Below are 25,018 nucleotides of genomic sequence, written 5' to 3'. Positions count from 1 at the left end.
GGAATCGAACCCAGTTCACCAGATTACGAGTCCACTGCTCTTAACCACTATACCACACTGATAGTTATTATTTATGACAGCTCTATGCAACCTCAAGGTTCAGAAATAGTTTGCCAATAAATAATATTTACTGGGGAGCAACTCAGGAGGATATTGTTGCCCTTATGTCCTGCTTGTGGGTTTCCCATAGGCATCTGATTGGACAGTGTGGAAAACAGGATGTTCAATGAGATCAAGGGTGAGGAGCCTATGGTCTTCCAGATGCGGTTGGACACCAATTCCCATCAGCTCCAGCCAATATGGGATGATGGAACTTGTAGTCTTGCATCACCAGAAAGGTCTCATATGCCAAGTGCATTGAAGACTTTTAAAAGTGCCATCTAAACGCTAAATAAAATATGCTGTTAACTGTTGATTGAGAAAATAGTACAGATGTCTATTTTAATGCAACGTATGCTTATTTGCAGCAGCTCCATGCAGAAATAACACCACAGGTGAAGTGGGCCTTTTGATGTCAGAGTTATTTCTAATTCACATTCAAATGACTTCACTCTGTTTGTAGAGAGCATTACAGGAGGAAATAGAGAAATTCTCACTCCACCCCTTTGCAATTTCTGCCTCCCCCCCCCAAAAAAAAAAGAAAAAGAAGAAAAAAAACCACGTTGGTTTTTTTTTAAAAAAACCACCCAACTAATGTTCCCGATATTTAGTTTAATTTAAACCCAGACCATCATTATGCAGCTCGGCATCCGAACCTATTCATCTCTGGTTCAAACCTTCAATTAAGTGGAATGATCCAAAACTCTGGGCACTAAAATGGCACTGTGTGTTTATAAACGAAATCTGTGACTAGAAAAATGTTGAAGTTTGGAGAATTTCTGGTAAGAGTCCACTCAATGACATCATGCAAGGGAAGCAGTGATTGGCTGGTGAAGGGTAAAAATAGTGCTTATATCCCACTAGGATGGCCGAGAACAAACAGACGAACTGTTAAATCTCTGTCCCCTCACTCCTTTGAGACTAGCCTGTAAACTCTCAGGACTGCAAGCTGGTAAGTGACTGGCAACTGTAATTTTCTCTCCTCTTTAGACCACGGATTTCTGGATTTCTGACTCTAGCTTTGAGGTAACCTATGTTTCGTTTTGTAGGTGCAAATTTATCAAGAGAGCAATTTCTTTTACTTAAATCATTCTCTTGCTAGCCAGAAATTGCTTAAACAGAATAAGACCTGGAATGTTTTACATTTTACAAGCTAGTAGTATTTCGTAGCTCTTTGGCTTCAAAGATGCTTGGCTGAACTTTATTTTACATCATTACTAGTGGGTGGAGGGAGGGCAGGAAGTCCAAAATTATTAACAACCACAATAGCAAAAGTTTTCTCTAGCTCTATGTAATGAGCCTGTGCTACTACTTAGCATTTATTTAGCATTTTGTGCATGTTCAGAGTATTCTCCATTCATGTCCTCAGCAATCCATACATTACTGAGTATGTCACTGTCATTGTCTCAGCCATCTGTAGACAAGGCTGAGCCTAGCAGGTAACTGTCTTGCTTAAAGCTACTTGGGTTCCTCAAACATCACATCAGCCACGACCTCATTAGGAGGCCATAAGTAACACACTGTCTATGAGAACTCATCTGCTGTATGGAGGAAGTAAAATAAATGACAAGGGACTTCCTGGATCAATCTTTATATCAACCTTCCCTAACCAGGTGCCCCCCACCCAATGTTTTAGACTACAGCTCCTATCATCGCCTTCTGGTTGGGGCTGATGGAAGTTGTAGTCTAACAACAGGTGGAAGGCACCAAGTTGTGAAGATTTTATGCTGAGAAAACCAAACTAGGAATGTGGGTGCCATCAATTACTTTAGATCGTTTATTGAGAGGCCTTGGTCTATTTTAATGAAGTGAATGCATATAAAGCTGTAACCATTGTGATTTATTCCAGAATATTCAAAACTCATTTACCAGAGCCAGTGTGGTGTAGTGGTTAAGAGCGGTAGACTCGTAATCTGGGGAACCGGGTTCGCGTCCCCGCTCCTCCACATGCAGCTGCTGGGTGATCTTGGGCTAGTCACACTTCTCTAAAGTCTCTCAGCCCCACTCACCTCACAGAATGTTTGTTGTGGGGGAGGAAGGGAAAGGAGAATGTTAGCCGCTTTGAGACTCCTTAAAGGGAGTGAAAGGCGGGATATCAAATCCAAACTCTTCTTCTTCTTCTCCTTACCCAGCCCCCTTACTATGATTTCAACCCTTACTATGAATTTACCTAACATGGGTGCCTAACTCCCAAACTCAAGGCCTGATCCAGCCCCACAAGAAAGTTTTCTGGCTCCCCAAGACTCCACCAGTTTTGATTGTAGTGGCAAAGGGGGGGGGACACAGAACTGGGGTAGGCAGAGGCCAGTGCCCTGAAGGAGATGCAGACGTCCCCTTTCAGTCATCAGATTGATTATTTGAGCAGAGAGGAGGTGTTAATCCACCCTGATCAGTTGAGGAAGAGGAGGAGCTGTGTTCAAGAGAGCATGTGGGTAGCCACACCCATTATTGGCAATGTCTACCACTGACATGAGGTCTCTAATAATTGGACAAGGATGACCTTTGGGTCAAAAAATAACCACTCCTGATGCCTTATATCAACAGTGAAGTTGTTATGGAATGGATTGGCATATCAGTCTGTTAACAGGGCTGGATGACTAGAATGAGATAAAGATATCACCTTCTCTCAATCTTCCCCACAGCTGGCCCATGGAATCAGTCCAGAGTTGGTGTTTTGAGGTTTGGGGAGCACCAGCCTCATTCAATTAACTTTGTATTACTTCCTATCCCACTAAGATCCATGGAGCTGTTCCAGCGCAGCTGTTCCTCACAATATCACTGCCAAATTCTCATAAATAATGGGTAGTTGGAGCTACAGTGAAATAAGAGGTGCCTATTATATCACATGAGGCTATAGAATCATAGAATCATAGAGTTGGAATAGACCACAAGGGCCATCGAGTCCAACCCCCTGCCAAGCTATGATGGTCTACATTACATGATAGGATGATGATAACATAATAGATGCCTATACTATTACATGTGATTATGATAGGATCAAGAGTTGCTTTTGAGTATAGGACATGTTTGGCAGCCATATTTCAGAAAAAAACCCTTTAAAAAAATTCCATCTTGACAGCAAATGTGAGGTCAAGTACAACATTTTCTGTGTCTCTGTTTTGCTTAAGTTTCCTCTGCTGCAAAGAAATAGCAACTTCACGGTGCAAAACAGCCATTCTCATCGCATGATGGTATATTGGCAATGATGAAACGTGATGAAGCGTTTTGGTCACACTGAAACATGACCAAGGGAGGGAGGAGGAGGGGCACCAGATGAAGGGAACAGGTCATATATCAATGCAGTAGCAGCAGCCCGTTTCAAACCTGGCACAAGCAGGCAGCAACCTCAGCCAAGGGTCTACCATTGTTGAGGCTGATGGCCTAAATTCCCTTTTCCAGCAGGGTGGCTGCCTCTGGGGCTGCTCATAGTGCCTCAGGGCAACATCACATTGCTGTGAGGCACTGTGAGCAATTGCAAAGGCACTCAACTCTGCCCTTGCCCTCTCCTCCACCTGCGGAGCTTCTACCATGTCCAAGCAGAAACATATAAGAGGAGGGACCACTCACCAACACTGGGAGGGGAGGCCATCAACATGGTAGGCCATACCAGTCCAAGGACCATTGCTGCCTGAGGCAAAGGAGGACAAGATGGTTCCTGCCCCAATTCCACAGACATAAACCACAACCAGTCATAACTGGTAGCTTTCTTAGCACTGCCCAGAGCACAGCATCCTCCATTTATCTGAAGGCAGCAGGCTAGCTTACTGGGTTCATGGCAAAGCGTGCATGGCCTACATAACATCTTCTGAAGCCCTCCTTCGTGTACCTCCTCCTCAAGAGGTCCGGAGGGTGGCAAGACAAGAACAGGCCTTCTCTGCAGTGGCTCCCCATCTGTGGAATGATCCCCCCAGGGAAGTTCGCCTGGCGCCTTCATTATACACCTTTAGGCGCCAGGCAAAAATGTTCCTTTTTAACCAGGCCTTTGGTTGACCTGACTGGCATCCTGTACTCTTTTAAAATGTTGCTTGGGGGGGGGGGTTATTGGGTTATTGTTTTTACGTTGATTTTATATATTGTGATCTTTTCTCTGAACCACCCTGAGACCTCCGGGTATAGAAGGGTATATAAATTCAATTAACAACAACAACAGGGACGCGGGTGGCGCTGTGGGTTAAACCACAGAGCCTAGGACTTGCCGATTTGAAGGTCGGCAGTTTGAATCCCCGCAACGGGTTGAGCTCCCGTTGCTCTGTTCCTGCTCCTGCCAACCTAGCAGTTCGAAAGCACGTCAAAGTGCAAGTAGATAAATAGGTACCGCTCTGGTGGGAAGGTAAACGGCATTTCCATGCGCTGCTCTGGTTCGCCAGAAGCGGCTTAGTCATGCTGTACGCTGGCTCCCTCAGCCAATAAAGCAAGATGAGCGCCGCAACCCCAGAGTCGGCCACGACTGGACCTAATGGTCAGGGGTCCTTTTATCTTTTTAACAACAACAACTCTGTCTTCCAACACTTTACCTCAGCTCCCTATCCCCTCAGCATCTGTCGCCCTGGCATCTGATGGTGGGGGCTGGGCTGGATCTGGCCCTGAGTTTTTGAAGGATGGGTCTAATACTCTCACCTTCTTGGTCTTTGGCTCTCAGTCAAGAGGCTTTGTAAGTTTGCCAAGAAACGGGCATGTAGGTTCTGTTAGAAACTTAGGAAATTGCTTTATACAGAGTCAGATCATTGGTCCATCTAGCTCAATTCTGTCTACACTGACCAGGATTTCTCGATGAACACGTGGAGGTCATTGGTGGGCCCAGTGGACACAGCCTTGTTTCCTCTTCCATGTGTTTACTCTACACACATTTATTGTGTGAATAGGACAGTGAAAATAACACCTGTCATGTATAAATGCCTGGTTTCCCAACCTAGAAATGTATTTTCTTTTTTTATTTCCAGAAATCAGAAAAAATGAAGGCAGCCCTAATCTTCCTCTGCATTTTGGGAATAGCTTGCGCCTTCTCAGTGAGTAAAATCAGCAATTATTTACGTATCACAGGATGCATTGTGAACATCTACTTCAATGACACTTATCGCAACTGTTTCTGAAGGGTACTGACCCTTCCATTCTGTGTTTTTGCATCTAGCAATTGAATTCCCTGCCAGCTGGCCCTGCCTGCTGGTGGACTGTTGAAATGCTACAAGAAAACTCTGTGTATATTGGCAATGTGCCTGTCTCTTGCTCAGGTCACACAGCCATATGCAAACAGAACGGGTGGGTGTGTGGATAGGTTGGCAGCAGGTCCCCAGTGGGGACTGGTCATGGATTGATGTCCGAGTTGCCTAGCCACAGCCACAACCACAAAAGTCATGGTTGAGGAGAAAGACATACCAATATCATTCATGAGACAAAATCAAACAGCTGCCGCTTAGCATCCAAGGAAGAAGTGTAAAAGGAGCCTTCCCATCCTGCTCCAGGGGTCCTCTGCTTCTCAGCTCCATCTCTTCTCCTTGACTTCTGAAATATACTCAGAGTCGAGAGTGGATTTCGTGCTCTTTATCCAACTCATAGTAGTGAGGAATGGAAGTTCCCCCGAAATGTCTCCTTTATTTATTTATTTTTAATAATATTTATTGCTTTTACAACAATTTTAAACACTACAAAAAAGAAAAAACAATACATTACAATACAAAGACACTGCCTTACACTAAAACATTAAACTAACAAGACAAAACAAAAACAATTTAAAAACACATCAACAAAGAAAAGAAAAGAAAAAAATAAATAAATTTCAATGTCTTATCTTTCTTTCACATATTTCCACGACCTCCTCACACCTCCCTTTTTGTATTCCACTTCTATTAATTATTTCAGCAATTCCTTTCCATCTTCCCCTGTTTCCTATCCTATAATTATCTTAACACATTTCAACCTTATTTTTCTTTTAATACTCTATTAATCTATTTGTACTTAATTCCTTATAACCTTTCTGCTAAAGCCATATCACTTCATTCCAACATTCTTCTAGCATTCCTTAATTTTACAATATTTCTGTAAATAGTCTTTAAACTTTTTCCAGTCTTCTTCCACCGACTCTTCTCCCTGGTCTCGGATTCTGCCAGTCATTTCCGCCAATTCCATGTAGTCCATCAGCTTCATCTGCCATTCTTCCCTGGTGGGTAAATCTTGTGTCTTCCAATACTTCGCGATGAGTATTCTTGCTGCTGTTGTTGCATACATAAAAAAAGTTCTATCCTTCTTTAGCACCAATTGGCCGACCATGCCCAGGAGAAAGGCCTCTGGTTTCTTAAGGAAGGTATATTTAAATACCTTTTTCATTTCATTATAAATCATCTCCCAGAATGTCTTAATCCTTGGGCATGTCCACCAAAGGTGAAAGAATGTACCTTCAGTCTCATTACATTTCCAACATTTATTATCGGGCAAATGGTAAATTTTTTCAAGCTTAACTGGTGTCATGTACCACCTATAAATCATTTTCATTAAATTTTCTCTTAGGGCATTACATGCCGTAAATTTCATACCTGTGGTCCATAACCGTTCCCAGTCAGCCATCATTATGTTATGTCCAACATCTTGTGCCCATTTAATCATAGCTGATTTCACCGTCTCATCCTGAGTGTTCCATTTCAACAGCAAGTTATACATTCTTGACAAATTCTTGGGTTTTGGATCTAACAATTCTGTTTCCAATTTTGATTTTTACACCTGGAAACCAACTTTTTTGTCCAATTTGTATGCCTCCATTATTATTATTATTATTATTATTATTATTATTATTATTATTATTATCATCATCATCATCATCATCATCATCGAAATGTCTCCTTTATATACATTATTTACACAATGGGCCCCACGTGATTGGCTAATTCTGGGATTGTCCTGTAGGCCAATCAGGTTGCAGATTTACTTCCACCTGGAGCTGGATTGGGTGGTTCCTGCGGACCAATCAGACTGCTGCATTTTGGATCCTATTGTTCTAGGACCAATCAGACTGCTGCATTCTGAATCCTATTGTTCTAGGACCAATCAGACTGCTGCATTTTGGATCCTATTCAACTCAGTACATCTCTCTCTCTCTCTCTCTGAGAGAATAAATGGGTGATGGATGAATAGGATGCACTTGTGTGTCAATTTGAATAGATGGATGGGAGGTGCTGCTTTGCACCCCTGTGACAAATAACCCCCAAGGGAATGTGGCCCTTGGGTGGGTGTGAATATGTGTCCCACCTAGAGCTTTGATTATTTGCAGTTAACTCACAGAAATGAAAATATCACCTCCTTTAGGAATGCAAGATAATTCCATCGGAAATGGAAATGTGACCAGAAATTGCTGCAGTTCACATGTTCATCTGAGGTTAGGAACAGAAATCATGAAACAGAATATAAGTGAAATTAGCCCTGCCATTTTCAGTCTGCAAATGTTTCTGATGTTTCCCTTCCAGTGAAATGCATTGAAATTATGGTAATTGCATAATTGATTTGATTGCTTTTGAGCACAGCAAATAGCAAGGTGAATCATGTAGGTTGTAGAAGAAGCTGAACTGCAGCAAAATGGAAACAACGCTGATGGCAACAACAACAACACAGGATGGGATGGAAATCTCTGGCTTCTTATATCCCTGCACATAGTACATTGTACAGTTTAGAATGATATATTTCTTTCTCTTATCACACTGCTGCTCTTTTCTATATCCCATCCAACTCCATCCTACAGATATAAGAAGAGGTCCATCCCACTACAGATAATGAAAGAAAGAAAGGATAACTGTTTTGGTTCTTTGCTCAGCAGAAATAGCTTTGATCTATGAAGGCCAATCCTGCATACATCACTAGGTGTCACTCTAGTGTTGTTGTTTGGTGTGTATGTGGTGGTGGTGGTGGGGTGAAGCTAATGTAGAAGCAAACAGCACTTTAGTGCAACGTATTACTACAACACAACCCCAGATCAGAAGCCTGAAAGTGAGGAAGAAATAAAGAACACTTTCCTTTCTATTGTGGATATGTGTTTCACCTAGGAATCACTAAGGCCTGCACCGAAACCCAGCTAAGCAAGCAGGAAAAAAAGGGAAAATCACCACCGCCTTAAGTAATCTCTTCTTTTCTTGCAGGTAAAAAACTTCAGAAGAAGATTCAAAGCAGAGGATTCTGAAGAAAATGCAGTATGTTGTCAACTAAATCAAATTCTCAGTTCAAAATGAAATGTGTTGATTCTTTCCTTAAATTTGACAGCTGAAATTCTTTTATCTTTTTTCTGACAGGTATTCAAGAACAGATATAGGTATTTTCTTTATAGGTACCCCTACCTCTACCCACCTGTAAAGAGATATCAGGTAAATGCAATTCCTTTTTAAAATGCCAAACCCAAATCTTTAAAAAAACGTAAGAACCATTACTGAGACATGAAATAAAGGCAAATACAGACGCTGAGTTAGAGGCCCTTTTGAGCCTAATTAATTATTATATGATGGCTCTAGTGTTTTGCCTCTGTGTAGTAGCGAGTGGTGTCCATTGGGATTGGTGTGGCGGAATGCTAGGAGGCCAACAGTAGGAGAAGTCAGAGCCAGTAAGAGGCACAAACAAGAAATTATCGTTTTGCTGTCGTTCTCCTCCCTTCTGAGTTCTATAATGGCAATCCTGAAATTAAGGAGGAAGCCACAGCTACTGCCACCTTCTGGATCGGATGCAGACATGTAGGCGTTGGCTAAGGGCAGAATGAGGTTGCTTGAACAGTGCACCATTCCATACCATTCAGCATTAGTCATCATCATCATCATCATCATCATCATTTTATTAAATATACCCCACCCATCTGATTGGATTGCCGCAACGATTCTGGGCTGCTTCCAACACAAATGAAAACATAATAAAACGTTAAATGTTAAAATCTTCCCTATACAGGGCTAACTTCAGTTGTCTTCTAAAGGTTGTATAATTGCTTATCTCAATGGTTCGGGGGTCACATAACTCCAGTGCTTTTTTTTCTAAAAAAATGTTTAGGGGTACAGTCATACCTCGGGTTACGAACACTGCGGGTTGTGCGTTTTTGGGTTGCAGACTGCACCAAACCCGGAAGTACCCGAATGGATTACTTCTGGGTTTTGGCGCTCACGCAGAAACACAAAATGACGTCACACGCATGCGCAGAAGCGCCAAATCGTGTCATGCACAGACGCGGCGCTTCAGGCTGTGAACACTGAGGGTTGCGAACGTGCCTCCCACACGGATCACGTTTGCAACCAGAGGTATGACTGTACTCTCATTTTGACTCAAGAAAATCACCATTTATAGTTCAAATTGGGGAAAACAAATACAGTGGTACCCCGCAAGACGAACGCCTCGCGAGACGAAAAACTCGCAAAACGAAAGTTTTTTTCGTTTTCGAGTTGCCTCGCAAGACGAATTTCCCTATGGGCTTGCTTCGCAAGACGAAGCTTGCCCCAGGGACAGCGGGTCTTCTCTTTTGAAGCAAGGGGCTGCAGGGAGATCGCTATCTCCCCGCAGCCCCTTGCTTCAAAAGAGGTCCAGGGGCAGCGGGAAGCTAAGCGCTTCTTCCCTGCTGCCCCCCGACGTCTTTTGCAGCAAGGGGCTGCAGGGAGATCGCTATCTCCCCGCAGCCCCTTGCTTCAAAAGAGGTCCAGGGGCAGCGGGAAGCTAAGCGCTTCTTCCCTGCTGCCCCCCGACGTCTTTTGCAGCAAGGGGCTGCAGGGAGATCGCTATCTCCCTGCAGCCCCTTGCTGCAAAAGACGTCCGGGGGAAGCGGGGAAGAAGCCGCTTCCCCGGACGTCTTTTGCAGGGTTGCCGGCATGCCGAAGCCTGCGCGCGCTGACATCAGCGCTCCCAGGCTTCGCGGACCTCTCCGCCAGCAGCGGCAGCGCTGCCGCTGCTGGCGGAGGGTTGCCGCCATGCCGAAGCCTGCGCGTGCTGACATCAGCGCCGCGAAGCCTGGGAGCGCTGATGTCAGCGCGCGCAGGCTTCGGCATGGCGGCAACCCTCCGCCAGCAGCGGCAGCGCTGCCGCTGCTGGCGGAGAGGTCCGCGAAGCCTTGGCCGGACAGCTTTTGAAGGCAGGCGGGGGGGGGGAGCAAAGACTTTCGCCCCCGCCAGCCTTCAGAAGAGGAAGGCTGGTGGGGGGCAAAAGTCTTTGTCCCCCCTGCCTGCCTTCCCAGGGGCTTTTAAATCGCCCCGGACAGCGGAGAAGTCCTCCGCTGTCCGGGGCGATTTTAAAATGCCGCCCGCCAGCATTTTAAGATCGCCCCGGACAGCGGAGAAGTCCTCCGCTGTCCCGGGGTTTTTTAAAATGCTGGGGGTGGGAAGAAAAGCCCTTGCCCCCCCAGCCTTCAGAAGAGGTCCGGGGACAGACTGTCCCCGGACCTGGTCTGAAGGCGGTTTCCCTAGGAACGCATTAATTGATTTTCAATGCATTCCTATGGGAAACCGTGCATCGCAAGACGAAAAAACCGCAAGACGAAGAGAATTGCGGAACGAATTAATTTCGTCTTGCGAGGCACCACTGTACAGTAAATAGACAAAAGTACAATGATTCACAAAATGTTTAGGAGTATGTGTACCCCCAGGAAAAAAAGCACTGCATAACTCTACACCCTCCAACATTTCTCTGATGAAAATAAGGATGTCCTAAGGAAAAGTAGGACATTCCAGGACCAAATCTGAAACCAGGACTATCCCTGGAAAATAGGGTCTGCCATTCACCCTAATAGACCATCTCCATCTATGCGTAGAATAGACCATCTCCATCTATGTGTAGCCCTCAGAAGTGACATATAAGTCACAGAACCACGAAACCCACAACCCCTATGTGAAATCCCTTTTGTAATTTCAGGTCCTTGCCACATGCACCACAAAAAAGGTGTGTGTGTCTCTGTGTGTGTGTGTGTTTAGAATTTTGGATTTTTAAGCTGGTCCCCGTGAGATCAGTGATGATGGCCCAGGGAGCCAGGGCATGAGATAACTTGCCTCATGCCTCTGAATACAAGTCACAATATTTCTTATAATAACAACTTCCACTGTAAAGATAAGAAAAGGAAACAAAACCTTTGCCTGCAGCTATTCACACGGCAGTTTCATATGTAGGAGTCTTGATCATTGTCTCTTAAATAGGGATGGAAGGATCTGACAATTTTGGTTCTCTTCAGTATCTCATTTTCCCCCAATTTTATTCAGTTCTACACATTTCTTTAGCATTTTTTTTTGGGGGGGGGAGTTGTGTGTGGGGAAAATCCTCATGAAATTTCCTTAAGAATTTTCCTAATAAACAGATTTTTGTATATAGTTTTGACCAATGTACACATTTTTTTGCAAGCCATTTCTCGTAAGGTAACGCATTTTTGCATGTTATTTTCACAACTGGATTTAATTTATGCATGCTTTCACCTAAGTAATATGCATTTTTGTAGACATTAATTTGTTGGAGAAGTGCATTGCAAAATTTGGATTACTGTGAATGTCAAAGGACAACTGTGTTTCAGGTCTCATATTGTTTAAGTAAGTCCAAGTTCACCTTGAAACGCGAACATAATTGACATTGTCCCTCCACCCCTACTCTTGCATGTAAGAGAGAGATTCCAGCTGGGGCAGGGGGACGCTAATTACATGTTTTCAAGGATAGCTCATGCAAGAAGCCTAAAAATGGTCCTTCTTCTGGGAATGTTGTGCCGGCAGAATAGTGGTTTGGCATGTCTCTTGAGTACAGAGATATTTTTGTGCTTCGCTGTGTAGAAGATGAATCCTGTTCATATCTTTCTTGTTTGCCTCCTTATAAAAAACAGGCATGGCATTTAGGTTAAGGCCAATATAGACATACAACCCAAACATCTGTAGACTGCTTGGGTGTCTAGGTACGCTTCTAAGTACACTGTTCAGACACCTAACGCTTGTAATGGGATAACATTTCCTAACCTAAAACGTAGGATGCTTCTGCAACATTCCGGTTTTTTATATGGGTGATAGGAAGAAACTGACACCCCCCCCTTGAGAGCATTGCCAAGGTGTAGAGTGCCATGTGAGCTGAGAAGTGTGGTCCAGCCCATGAAGCTCTATGGCTGAAGTTCAGTGGGCCTGTCACCGTATAAAAAGCCGCATGAAAGCCTCTCTGGGAATCAAATATATGATTCTATGATAAGCTCCTCTGAGCTCTTTGACTGAAGGTCAGGTGCTGAGTAGCATCCATTTTTCATGATCCTTGCTCCTTTTTTAAGTTTAGACGCATGATAATAATGTGTGTGTGTGTGTGTGTGTGTGTGTGTGTGTGTGTGTGTGTAAAATCATCATCATCATCATCATCATCATAAAAAAAAATTATATATACCCTGCCCTTCTTGGTTCAGAAAACCGGGCTCAGCGTGGCTAACAACAAATTTAAAACACTTAATTGATGCAACAAAAAACAGCATAAAATACAGTATAAAATGTGAATAACAATAAATTCAGAATTCAAAAATCAATTTAGGGGGAAATGTGTCTGTGGGAAGGGTGGGGTTATTGTTTTACTGTTTTGTTTGTAATAATTACTTGTTTTTATCCTGCATTTTATTCTGTGAACTGCCCTGAGACCTTATGATGAAGGGCTGTCTATACAGTGGTACCTCTGGTTACGAACTTAATTCGTTCCGGAGGTCCGTTCTTAACCTAAAACCGTTCTTAACCTGAAGTACCACTTTAGATACCCGCTGCCGCCGGTGCACGATTTCTGTTCTCATCCTGAGGTAAAGTTCTTAACCCAAGGTACTACTACTTCCGGGTTAGCGGAGTCTGTAACCCGAAGTGTTTGTAACCCGAGGTGTTTGTAACCCGAGGTACCACTGTATATCTAATTTTTTAAAAAATAACTTTCACAGTATCAGCAGGACACAGAACAAACCAGAGACCTTCTGGTTTTAAACTTTGAATGTGGAGCCTCATATTTATGCATAACAAGCATGTGAACTACCAAGCTCCTTCTGCACTATATATGTAATTCCCAAATTGGTTTAACAATCAATCCCTTTTCCCAAGGACATCTGAGAATAGTAGTTCTGTGAGGGGAATGGGGTGTGTGTGTGTGTCTCCCCATGATTCTCATCACCATTAACAAATTACGGTTCCCAAGATTCTTTGGGGGAAGACGTGACTATTTAAAGTGGGGTGAGACTGCTTTAAATGTATAGTGCAGATGGGATTGTTGCTGTTTGGGTTGTGTGTGTGTTTTTCTGAGAACTGAAGTTGACCGTTTACATGTGTACAATTCAGCATTCTGTTTTGTGATAGAAATACGGGAAATGCCTCACAATTGTATCTCTTTTTAGTTTAACAGTGACTCATCCGAAGAAGGCTATGGTGGTGATAGTTCAGAAGAAGAGGAGGAGGAGGAAGAAGAAGAAGGGGTAAGAGACATGTTTGGCATTGGTCACAACAAACCAAGGAGCATAAGAAAACAACCAGGATTGTTTTTATAGAATGTACTCTGCGAGCGTCCATGGTGACGATTACTAACTGCCCACAAGTTTCCATTCTGGTTCCTCGCAATATTTTTCAAGTCTCAAGTCCTCTAAACAAGAAGCAACCCTTAAAGGCACAGTGAGAGATTGTGAGAGCCAAAGGTTTAGAGACAGATGTGACTTTTGTCCATTTATACCAATGCAGTTGTTATGGTCCTCAGGTGAACTATTCAATAATATTTTGTTCTTCAGTACTTGGGCAGGTCAGCTTTAATTCACCCTCAGGTATTCTTTTATAAGGATAATCACATAGCTAAATAATTATAATTTAAAGAAACACCTTGTGATATATACGATCAAAATATCATCCAAAACCAATTGGGAGTGCATTTTGTGATATCGGTTTCATAATTTTTGACCTGGCAATATATTGTGAATCATGATGTGTGTGAGGACTGGACGATATATCGTCCAAAGCAGGTTTGAAGTCCATATCGTGACATTGGTTTCATAACTTTTGACCTGGCAATATATCATGAATCATGGTGTGTGGGTGGGGGTGGGTGGGTGGGTGTTATGCAAAAATCACAATGTGGGAAAAACCATGAAGCCAGCCAATAGCTCAATCCTTATTTCAGACATTGTGATATACAGTCATACCTTGGTTGACGAACGCTTTGCAACTTGAACATTTTGGCTCCCGAACGCCGCAGACCCGGAAGTGAGTGCTCCGGTTTGCGAATGTTCTTTGGAACTCAAATGTCTGACAATGCTTCCGTGGCTTCTGATTGACGGCAGGAAGGTTGTGCAGCCAATCAGAAGCCATGCCTTGGTTTCGAAACATTTTGGAAGTCGAATGGACTTCCGGATCAGATTCAGTTTGACTTCCAAAGTACGACTGCATTGGTATATTAGATGTTTAGTTGATGATATATTGCAATGTTGAAAACCAGATATCACTTCCTACATTAAGAAAATAGGTATATTAAGGCGGAAGCTTCAACCTAGCCTTTCCCCTGCTTCTCCGCCTGCTCCCTCAACTGTACAAAGTCTACTCAATCCACAACCTGGCAGATTCCAGGAAGGGCTTTCCCACTACTCCTCAGCCCCACTGCGCTCAATAGGACTTAGGTCTCCTTAAGCCAGTGCACTTGAGTCTTATTTCCTTTGGATTGTCCCCAAAGAGCCATCCACAACAAGACCCACCTCAGTCAAACAGAAAGCAAGCCCATTGACACAAAAAGGGACAATGTGTCCACAAGGAGCAATGGTCCCTGACACAGGTCTGGGCGCTGTCGTATTTGCAGTGTTGGCTGTTATGCATCTTCTCCATGTTTGTGTTTACCTCAGGACCGTGTTAGCTCCCCGAGAGCCGATATAATCTCCTAGGTAAATATGTATCTTGGTATACATGTTATTTGGGGAACACATATTTTACCTGAACAGCCTGGAATAGCTTCTTCATTTCAGTACCGTTATGGTCTCTTGGGTCAATATGTGCTTAGACACAAGAGTATTTATAAAAAATGATTTTTTTTGGCCTGACTTGGATGTCAAAAGCTACAAGAGGGCCACTATGTTCTATTGTACTTTGGGGGCACACATTTGTCTCAAGCCCTGAGCCTTCTAGGCCCATTCTGTTAGGGTGTTGTTTTTATGAACAGTTATTGGGGTGGGTCTAAGTTAAATGTAGACCTCACCATCTCGCCCAACCTTTTATTATTTCTCTGGTTACTAGAGAAAGCCTTGTTGGCTTTCCCCAAAAAGGCTCTTTCATAGGTTCTCTGTGGCTTCAGCAATGGGGATTTACTTCTGGGTAGGATTCTCCTTGTCACCATGACAATTAGCCAGCTCTCCTGAGGCGCAGGCCCTGAGATTTAGGGGCAGAATCTGGAAACTACAGGATGAGACTCAGTGGATCACAGAGTGGAGCCTGATAGGATAGGGGCAGAGCAGAGCAGTGCCTGGTGACTGAGGGCAAAGGCTGGTACCTGGTGGATCAGAATAAGTGCCAGACTGGGCTTCCAGGTGAAGCAACCTGGTGGCAGGAGTTATAAGAAACAATTATTTTAGGGAGACAAACACCTTGTTTTGCATCCTAACTTCTTGCTGTGTGAACGGAAGGAGCTTCTGGTCATAGAAGGAGAGTTGGACGGGTCCCTAATAAAAAGTTAACCTCCTGTCTTTAATTAGGCAACACCCATTTCTCTCTTAAAGCACTTGGCTTCCCCTAAAGAATTCTGGGAATTGTAGTTTCCCCCACCAGAGAGCTACAATTCCCAGCACCTTTAACTACAGTTCCCAAGTTTTTTGGGGAAAGGAGTTGTCTCTCTTGGCTGTTGGTGGTGCTAAGTCACAAGCAGTCTCTACCCACGCACAAGGGTTTGTGTGAAAGAGTGTACACTTGTTGATTTGTACAGCTCAGCTGTTGTGTACACAGGCACACAAACTGTACACTCAGTGAAATTTACATGTGAATGACTCCACAAGCATGCAGCTCAACTATCTGTGTATACAGGTATAGATTGTACACTTATTGAATATATTGTGTGAACACCATAAAATGTACCAAAGTGCCTTTAGAAATATGTATTTTAGGATAAAAATATGTTTATAAATGTGTACAGTGAGATAAAGGATATTGATAAATGCATCTCTTGTGAGAAAATACATTCAGAAATATATATTTAAATACAAATTTGCACACAGATTTTTTTTAAATGGCAGATTCATGCAAAAACAGGATGGGATGGAGATTCTGATTCTTCTCTTGAAGATGATGGTCAAAACACTAAAACTTCATATATATATATATATATACTTGTTGTAAACTGCCTTGAGGTGGGAACTGTCTTTCCAAAGAAGCAAACAAACAAATAATCCTCACAGTTGGCAACCCTAATTAACAACAGAATAGGGCTTTAGAGGTAAAGATCTATTTATTACCAGCTCTGCTAGGCTGTAATTTGCGCACATGAGAGGCAATTATCCTGTGTCAATGCTTTTTTGGGGGTGGGGAGCAGGAGGTCTGAACACCAGGGCCAATGTTTACACTGTACCCTCTGTCCATAATATATTTTGTTGGGAAGCAATTAGTAATTAGAATGGTATGGAGAAAACTACTCTAAAACAGAATTTACTGAATGTATGTGGATTAAATGTATATAGTCAAAGAGGTGATGGTGTAAATTAGGGATTTTAAAAGGGACTAAGTGGGGAGGGGGAACTGAAGACATGTGGGGCTGCAAGTGGGAAATAGTAGGTAGTTAGCACAGTCATAAGGGACACGGGTGGCGCTGTGGGTTAAACCACAGAGCCTAGGACTTGCCGATCAGAAGGTTGGCAGTTCGAATCCCCACGACGGGGTGAGCTCCCATTGCTCGGTCCCTGCTCCTGCCAACCTAGCAGTTCGAAAGCACGTCAAACTGCAAGTAGATAAATAGGTACCGCTCTGGCGGGAAGGTAAACGGCATTTCTGTGCGCTGCTCTGGTTCACCAGAAGCAGCTTAGTCATGTTGGCCACATGACCCGGAAGCTGTACATCGGCTCCCTCGGCCAATAAAGCGAGATGAGCACTGCAACCCCAGAGTCGGCCACAACAGGACCTAATGGTCAGGGGTCCCTTTACCTTTAGCACAGTCATAGAATCATAGAATTGTAGAGTTGGAAGGGACAACTAGGGTCTCCTCTAGTCCAATCCCCTGCAGTGCAGGGATCTTTTGAATTAGGTTGCAAAATCTTACCAATCCTGGTAAGACTTACATTACAAAGAGCCCTTCAGGGGTGGATGGAAATGCACTAAATGAAAACATTATATTTCCTGATAAATTTTTATTGCGATCTTAAGAAACTTTAAGTCATTTGAAAATATGTTCAAAGGAACAATGGGGAAAAAATCACATAGAAGCCTCCAGTTGACTGTAGTAGCTGACAGCTGCTACAGGGATCTGGGGTGCTTCATTACATGCCTTCCTTCAGAGCTGTTGCTCACCTATTTACCTATCCTGGCAGCACTTCCTTGCTCCTCCACTCTTCTGTCAGGTGCTGACAAGGATGTAAGTGGGAGTAATGTAATACTGCAGTTGAAAGAGGGCTCTTGGGATTCCAAGCTGCCACAGCAGACAGCTGGAGGCTTCTATTCACAAGCCTCAATATGCAGAAAAGCAGAATGTCACTTGCGAATATTCAGAAAGCACCACTGTATTTCTCGGATCCACCTCAATGGTTTTGCTACTGGCTGTGTCCAGCCTCGACAAAAGCAGAACCTCAGGAACATTTAAGCAAACAAGAACACTATAATTGCTTTTTATAGAGGTTGTGATGCTCTCGGATTGCTATCCAAATAGCCAGCCACACCATGCAATTTTGCAAGTTCTCGCAACAGAGAAGAAAATAACGTAGGTTTTTACTGGCACTGCACGACATCTTATTTTAAGTGTTTTAACTGCCTGATCCTAAGAACTGCTGCCCCGGCACAGAAGTACTTAGCTTGCTCTGACCAACAGCAATGCCAGAGCAATGCTGCAAAACATGACGTTATGCCAGTTTGTGGTGAAGTTGTGCCAGCATTGGGGGCACTGGTGCCAGTGCAAATGTTTGAGATCAAGTTTGATCCAGGACCTGAGGTTCACTTTCCCAGTTCGCCCTTCAAATATCAGATGCCTTGATGACAGCTGTAGCAGAAAGTGCCCTAATCCCCCATCTCTCAGTCAAACTAATTTAAATCTTAAAATGTGTGTGCATCCGGCCCAATCGTCTTCTAAATGCGGCCTGCGGACGGTCTGGGAATCAGCGTGTTTTTACATGGGTAGAATGTGTGCTTTCATTTAAAATGCATCTCTGGGTTATTTGTGGGGCCTGCCTGGTGTTTTTACATGAGTAGAATGTGCGCTTTTATTTAAAATGCATCTCTGGGTTATTTGTGGGGCACAGGAATTCGTTCATTCCCCCCCCCCAAAAAAATACAGTCCGCCCCCCCCAAGTTCTGAGGTACAGCTGAAAAAGTTTGCTGACCCCTGCTCCAGAATAAATACCAGATGCTAGTTGTGATTCCACAATGCAACATGCGTGCATTTGGATCATCATTCCAATATTAGCCTGGAAACATTTTTTTCAAGCTTCGTCTATTTTTGTTTTTTAATAAAATATGGTTACCAGTGTTTCCATTTCATTTGATCTGGCATGTGGGTCTATCTATCAGCCGTCTCGTTGTCTGTCTATCTGGTGGAATATGCACGCATGTTAAAAACGTTGTGAAAATGCTTTTTTTTTTAAAAAAAAAAATCGTTTTGGAAAATGCTTTGAATTCGTTATAGCTCACAACCAGTGGCGTGGGGTGCAGGGGGGCCGGCCGCACCGGGCGCAACATCTGGGGGTTAGGGGGCGCAAATCCATGGGTTAGGGGGCGCAAATTACTTGCCTTGCCCCGGGTGCTGACAACCCACGCTACGCCACTGCTCACAACCACCATCTTGTGTCACAATTATATATTGCACTTTACAACACATTCAAAACGTATTATTTTCAGCTGTATAGCTGAGTCCTCTGTCTCGATCTCTCTCACACACACCATGGACTCTGTTGAGCTGAGACGATTTCAAAGTGGAAAGTAGACAGGTGCTATAATTTATGTCACTTTCTGATGACAGTGAAGGCTTTTGAGCATCACAAAGGTCTTCTTCATATAGTGCATAAAGAGCTGTTTAATGTCTTCTCTATGCACCAGTCATAATCTGATGTAATAATAATAATAATAATAATAATAATAATAATAATTTATTTATACCCCGCCCATCTGGCTGGGTTTCCCCAGCCACTCTGGGCGGCTTCCAACAAAACACTAAAATACAATAACCTATTAAACATTAAAAGCTTCCCTAAACAGGGAAGCTAAACAGATATATGGTTATTGCACACATGAGAAATGGAAGGAGAGAGAGAGTTACCCATTCTATAAACCAGTGTTTACTGCATCTACTGAAGTTGAAATTAATTCTGATATTCCTGGTTTTTGATACATCTCCAGGGACAGTCAAATGAAGAAAACAATGAAGGTGGAAAGGAGAATGAAGCGGCGACAGAGGCTCCTACTGCAGCAGTGACTGCAGATAAAAAGGGCACTAGCAAAGCCACACCTCCTAAGCAGGTAAGATTGGTGGACCTTTAATACCCCTGCAATAAATGGAAAGCTGTACAGGTTGCTACTACCAGCCTGTTGCCTCAAACCATCCCATATAATGGGGTGCTTTCTTCTTAATGGCGTTAAGGCAAGTTCCCCTCCCATTGCAAATAGTGGGGTGGAGGGGAGATGATTCAGATCAGAACTGCTGTGGGGGGCAATGGGTTGAAGCTTCCATCCCCGCTCCCATGCCATGGTCCTCATCCAACTCAGACAGGGGCATATCTGTCGTGGCAGCAGCAAATCTGGTCTTCTATGGACACAGCAGGGCTTCTACCACATCCTATGGTCCTTCAGCAGGTGGAATGCGGACATGGGTTTGCACCCTAAAACAGCTAACATAAATAGAGTGCAATGGCAAGTGTAGCCCCCTAGAGCCCTCCATCTGGCCTAATGGACTTTTTCCAGGCCACACCTTCTCCTTAGCCACACCCCTCACCCCTCTTCTTTTACCTCTCTTGCTTGGGTGTTTCTTTTTCCAGGACAGGCCCTCTTTTTCAGGGGTAAAATTTCTGTCCTGGTGGGCATTTTTAAATTTGCCAAAATGTGTCTGGGCTATACTTTCTGGATGAGACGTAGACGTAACTGGTGGTTGAAGACTTGCTTCCCTCTTCTCATCTCCTTCCACCCTCAGCAATATATCACAGCTTCTTGTAGCCTACTTTTATTAGAAGTATTTAAATGAGAGTCCTCTTTTTTTGCTCTTCAAGATATGGCAACCCTAGTTCTGATTGTCTGAAATGTGTCCCTTCAACTCTAAATGGCTCTTGCTTGCTCGCAAGGAGGATAGCGAGAGGTGTGTGTAGAAGCTAACCTCTTGTATAAAAGTAAAATTCATATTCATTTCTTCACCCACTGTAGCTTCTGGCCCCTGGAAGGCTGCTCAGAGCATTCAACATTTGCCACAGTCCATATCTATCCTGTAGCTTCTTGAAGAATGCTGCTGCTTTCTGCTTTTTCCTCCAAATCACCTTCCGTCCAATATGAAAATGGTAGTTGCACTCACTTGGCAGTGAAGCCAAGAGTACATTTGAGAAAGCTGTGGCACATGCACAGATGACAGCGGATGTGCAAATGACAGCTTCATCAGTAGAAGTTTGGGAGAGGTTGCAGGTACGGGGAAACCAAACAGGTAAAGGGCACCAGGTGAAGGCATCCTCAGCCCCTCTCTAGTGTGTACAGCCATGTGGCAAATACAACGTGAAACACAGTGGTGCGAAAACAACCTCGCTGCATTTTAAGCCGCTAATCCAGGCATAGGCAAACTCGGCCCTCCAGATGTTTTGGGACTACAACTCCCATCATCCCTTGCTAACAGGACCAGTGGTCAGGGATGATGGAAATTGTAGTCTCAAAACATCTGGAGGGCCGAGTTTACCTATGCCTGTGCTAATCAGAGTTAGAAACTCGGATATATATGCTAGGCTCCAAATGGCTCCTTAAACCAGGGTTACAGTCACCAAAATGGAATGCCTAGCTACCATTTTGGGGGCAGATAGTTCGAAAGTCGTATTTTTCAGTACGACTTTTTGGTTCCTGAAATTCATTCTGATTGTACAATACAGGTGGAATATAACGGATAGAATTCTACAGGGTGTGTTGCTAGTGTGTGAAAACAGGCAAGATGCAAGAATCCCCCAGGCATGCACCTCCATATGGTGGAGACGTCAGGCACCATCCTGGCGCCCAGGCATCTTCACTTGGTTGCAAGTGGCCAATAGTAAAAGGTAAAGGGACCCCTGACCATTAGGTCCAGTCGTGACCAACTCTGGGGTTGCAGCGCTCATCTCGCTTTACTGGCCGAGGGAGCCAGCGTACAGCTTCCAGGTCATGTGGCCAGCATGACTAAGCTGCTTCTGGCGAACCAGAGCAGCACACGGAAACGCCGTTTACCTTCCCACCAGAGCGGTACCTATTTATCTACTTGCACTTTGGCGTGCTTTCGAACTGCTAGGTTGGCAGGAGCAGGGACCGAGCAACGGGAGCTCACCCTGTTGCGGGGATTCGAACTGCCGACCTTCTGATCAGCAAGTCCTAGGCTTTGTGGTTTAACCCACAGCGCCACCCGCGTCCCTTAAGTGGCCAATAGCCAGGTGCAAAATGTGCCTGGTGAATTTCGAACGCTGCTGCTAATATATACACGGTCAAAGTTGTATCATGTAGAGGGTTAGACAACTCCTGTTCACTGCTATTTGGGATCACATGTGGGCATGGTATGTTGATTAGTGGGAAAAGTTGTTATACTATGTTCCTAGCTTTCATATTTTGGTTTGATTGCCTTGGATCACCTACCTCCATTCTAATTCTGGGTTTTCTCCCCCTTCCTGCCTCCCGCAATATTTGATGTGTCCATGCAGGGCCCCGTAAAGAAGGAGCCCCTGGAGAAACCTGGAAATGGAGGAGCAGCTAAAAAGGGTGAAAAGGACAAAGCTTCCGAAAAAGGAGGGAAGGGAGAGGAAGACAGTGACGAAGAAGAAGAAAACGAAGAGGAGGAAGAGGAAGAAGCAGAGACGGTGGACGAGAACGGAAGCGGCATCAACGGCACAAGCACCAACAGTACCGCGGAAGAGAACGGAAACGGCGGCAATGGAGAAGAGGAAGAGGAAGAAGGGGAAGAAAACGAAGCGACCACCGCCGTTCCGACCACCCTGCTCCCCACAGTCCTCCCCACCACGGAGTATCAGGACCAATACGAAACCACCACGGAGGACCAGTGGCACTATGACACGCCCTCTGAAGAGCCATGGCCGTACGATACCACCACCACCGGTTATGAGAATGGCTATGAGGTTCAAACAGAATACTACGCGAGTGAGAATGGGCAGCCCCGAGGGGATACTTTCAGAGCCTATGAGGACGAGTATAGCTACTACAAAGGCCATGGGTACGACGTCTATGGCCAAGAATACTACTACAACCAATGAGGAAAAGAAGCCGTCTCTTGGCCTGCTTAATGTTTTTGCAAATGCTTACTCAGGAAGTATCACAATATAACATGGTGCCTTTTAAGTGAGAGTGGAGGTTGCTGTCTGTTTTTACTGCTAACTATGAAAATGTATTCTTTTTGTCTGGTGTTTTTTTTAAAATAACTGTTTTTGTTGCGCTTTTGACCAGTATTCATGTACCCGTTGTGGACTTTTTGTAGGGTTTGCAGTTTTGTTTTTAGAACGGTTCGGAAGTGTGTCAAATGGAGTTATTATCAAACTGAAGTGTGTCGTATGCTGTACATGCTCTGCCCCTGTGTTTCTGTTAAAGTCAAGATGAGTTTTGAAACATTGTGCAGGCTGGATTTGCTCTAAGTAAAGATAAAGAATGATGAAATTGTCAGGCCATTTTCATTTCTTTCCACATTGCCTTTGGGAAGCGCAGAGCAGTTTTCATGGGGCACCCAGAGGTCATCCTATCCAGCCAGGCTGAAATCTGCTTAGCTTGAACAGTGTAAAACCCACTACTCAAATTACGGGTGAAGACATAAGATGAGAGAAAGGTAGGGGACTCTGTTATGAAATATACATATCCCATCTACTGAATCCCCTAACTTTAGCCAGACTATGTCCCCAATATGTCGTCGTCTTCTTCTTCTTCTTCTTCTTCTTCTTCTTCTTCTTCTTCTTCTTCTTCTTCTATAGGCTTCTGAAAATAAGAACTATGGGACTTATAATAAAAGGTAACTGAGCCTCCACTACCCCTTATAATTCAAGTACTGTTGTCAACATTATGTGGCATAACCATAAAACATTCACATCCAGATCCTGACTAGATAGGAATGAAAGGATCTGTAAGGTTCAGTTCTCCCAGAGTTTCGTCTTCCAACCTTAAATACAGTTATCCACACATCTTGCAGCAATTTGCAATATATATATTTTTGGGGGGGGGGAGTCCTGATGGAAATTAATCAGAATTTCAGTGCAAATTTCACCTAATAAACACATTTTTATATGCACTATTGACTAATGTACACATTTTTGCAAGCCGTTTCCCATAGCAATGCATTTTTCTTGTGTCATCTTCACTAATAGCATCGTTTTCATGCACACATTCCCCAAATATATGCATTTTTGTAAACACATTTGGTTGGAGAACTGCATTGCAAAATTCAGAGAAGTGCGAATTCTGAAGAACCGCTGTGTTTTGGTTCACATACAGTGTTTCAGAAGGTGCAAATTTGATAATCAGGCTTTAAATGCACACCCGATTGGATTTCTCCTCCACTCCTAATCCTGACAAATATATGGGAACCAGAAACCTCTCTTGACACACTTTTTCATGTTTGAAATAAAAAAATTCCTTCCAGTAGCACCTTAAAGACCAACTAAGTTAGTTCTTGGTATGAGCTTTCATGTGCATGCAGTGAGAGCCAGTGTGGTGTAGTGGTTAAGAGCGGTAGTCTTGTAATCTGGGGAACCGGGTTCGAGTCTCCGCTCCTCCACATGCAGCTGCTGGGTGACCTTGGGCCAGTCACACTTCTGTGAAGTCTCTCAGCCCCACTCACCTCACAGAGTGTTTGTTGTGGGGGAGGAAGGGAAAGGAGAATGTTAGCCGCTTTGAGACTCCTGAAGGGGAGTGAAAGGCGGGATATCAAATCCAAACTCTTCTTCTTCTTCTTCTATTTTGACTATGGCAGACCAACACGGCTACCTACCTGTAACTTTTTCATGTTTGGACGCAGATAACACTGCAGATAAGTTTTCAAGTTGCAGCCACCAAAACAATGTAGAACTTCCACATTCCCTTGTGCATTTCTAGTCGTGTATGTCTAAACTGGCTTTGACGACTGCTTCCTCTTCCACATTATAACTTCCCTTCAACCGAGTAAACAGCACACAAGTCTCACCATCATGCATGCAGTGTTTTCTACCTGACTAACATTACGTATGAGCTGATGCCATAATATTTTAGCAGTAATCAGACAGAGAAGGAATGAGGAACCGGTTGCCTACTAGATGCTATTGGACTCCCACCAGTCCCAGGCAGCATGTTCAGTGGTCAGGAATGATGGGGATTGTAGTTCAGCATCATCTGGAGGACCACAGGTTCCCCTTCTCTGAAGAGGAAAGGAAACTCTATCAACAACTACACTCTGGTTATTAGCACATCCAGGAGAAGGAAAACTCTGAACCTAAACCTCCACTGCCCCATGGGATATTTTCAGGAGAAGAAAAGGCTAAGGAGAAAACACCCACAAATCTGGAGTGGAGTCCCTAAGATAATAATAATAATAATAATAATAATAATAATAATAATAATAATAATAATATTTTATTTATATCCCACCCTTCCCAGTTTAAAAACTAGGCTCA

The 25,018-nt window shown here is 43.8% G+C and overlaps 1 protein-coding gene across 1 annotated transcript; it reads left to right on the top strand.

Moving 5' to 3' along the window:
- Positions 1 to 982: 982 nt before the first annotated feature.
- Positions 983 to 23,045, top strand: IBSP (integrin binding sialoprotein). The gene is made up of 7 exons (XM_081207333.1): positions 983 to 1,051; positions 5,040 to 5,105; positions 8,217 to 8,267; positions 8,367 to 8,438; positions 13,409 to 13,486; positions 19,566 to 19,685; positions 22,076 to 23,045. The coding sequence occupies exons 2-7, from the start codon at positions 5,052 to 5,054 to the stop codon at positions 22,640 to 22,642; spliced, it is 942 nt and encodes a 313-aa protein (XP_081063459.1). The 5' UTR covers positions 983 to 1,051; positions 5,040 to 5,051; the 3' UTR covers positions 22,643 to 23,045.
- Positions 23,046 to 25,018: the final 1,973 nt, after the last annotated feature.

Source organism: Podarcis bocagei, assembly GCF_964188305.1.
Source record: "Podarcis bocagei genome assembly, chromosome: 9".
Classification (NCBI taxonomy): Eukaryota; Metazoa; Chordata; class Lepidosauria; order Squamata; family Lacertidae; genus Podarcis; species Podarcis bocagei.
This window is presented reverse-complemented; position numbering and strand designations above follow the sequence as displayed.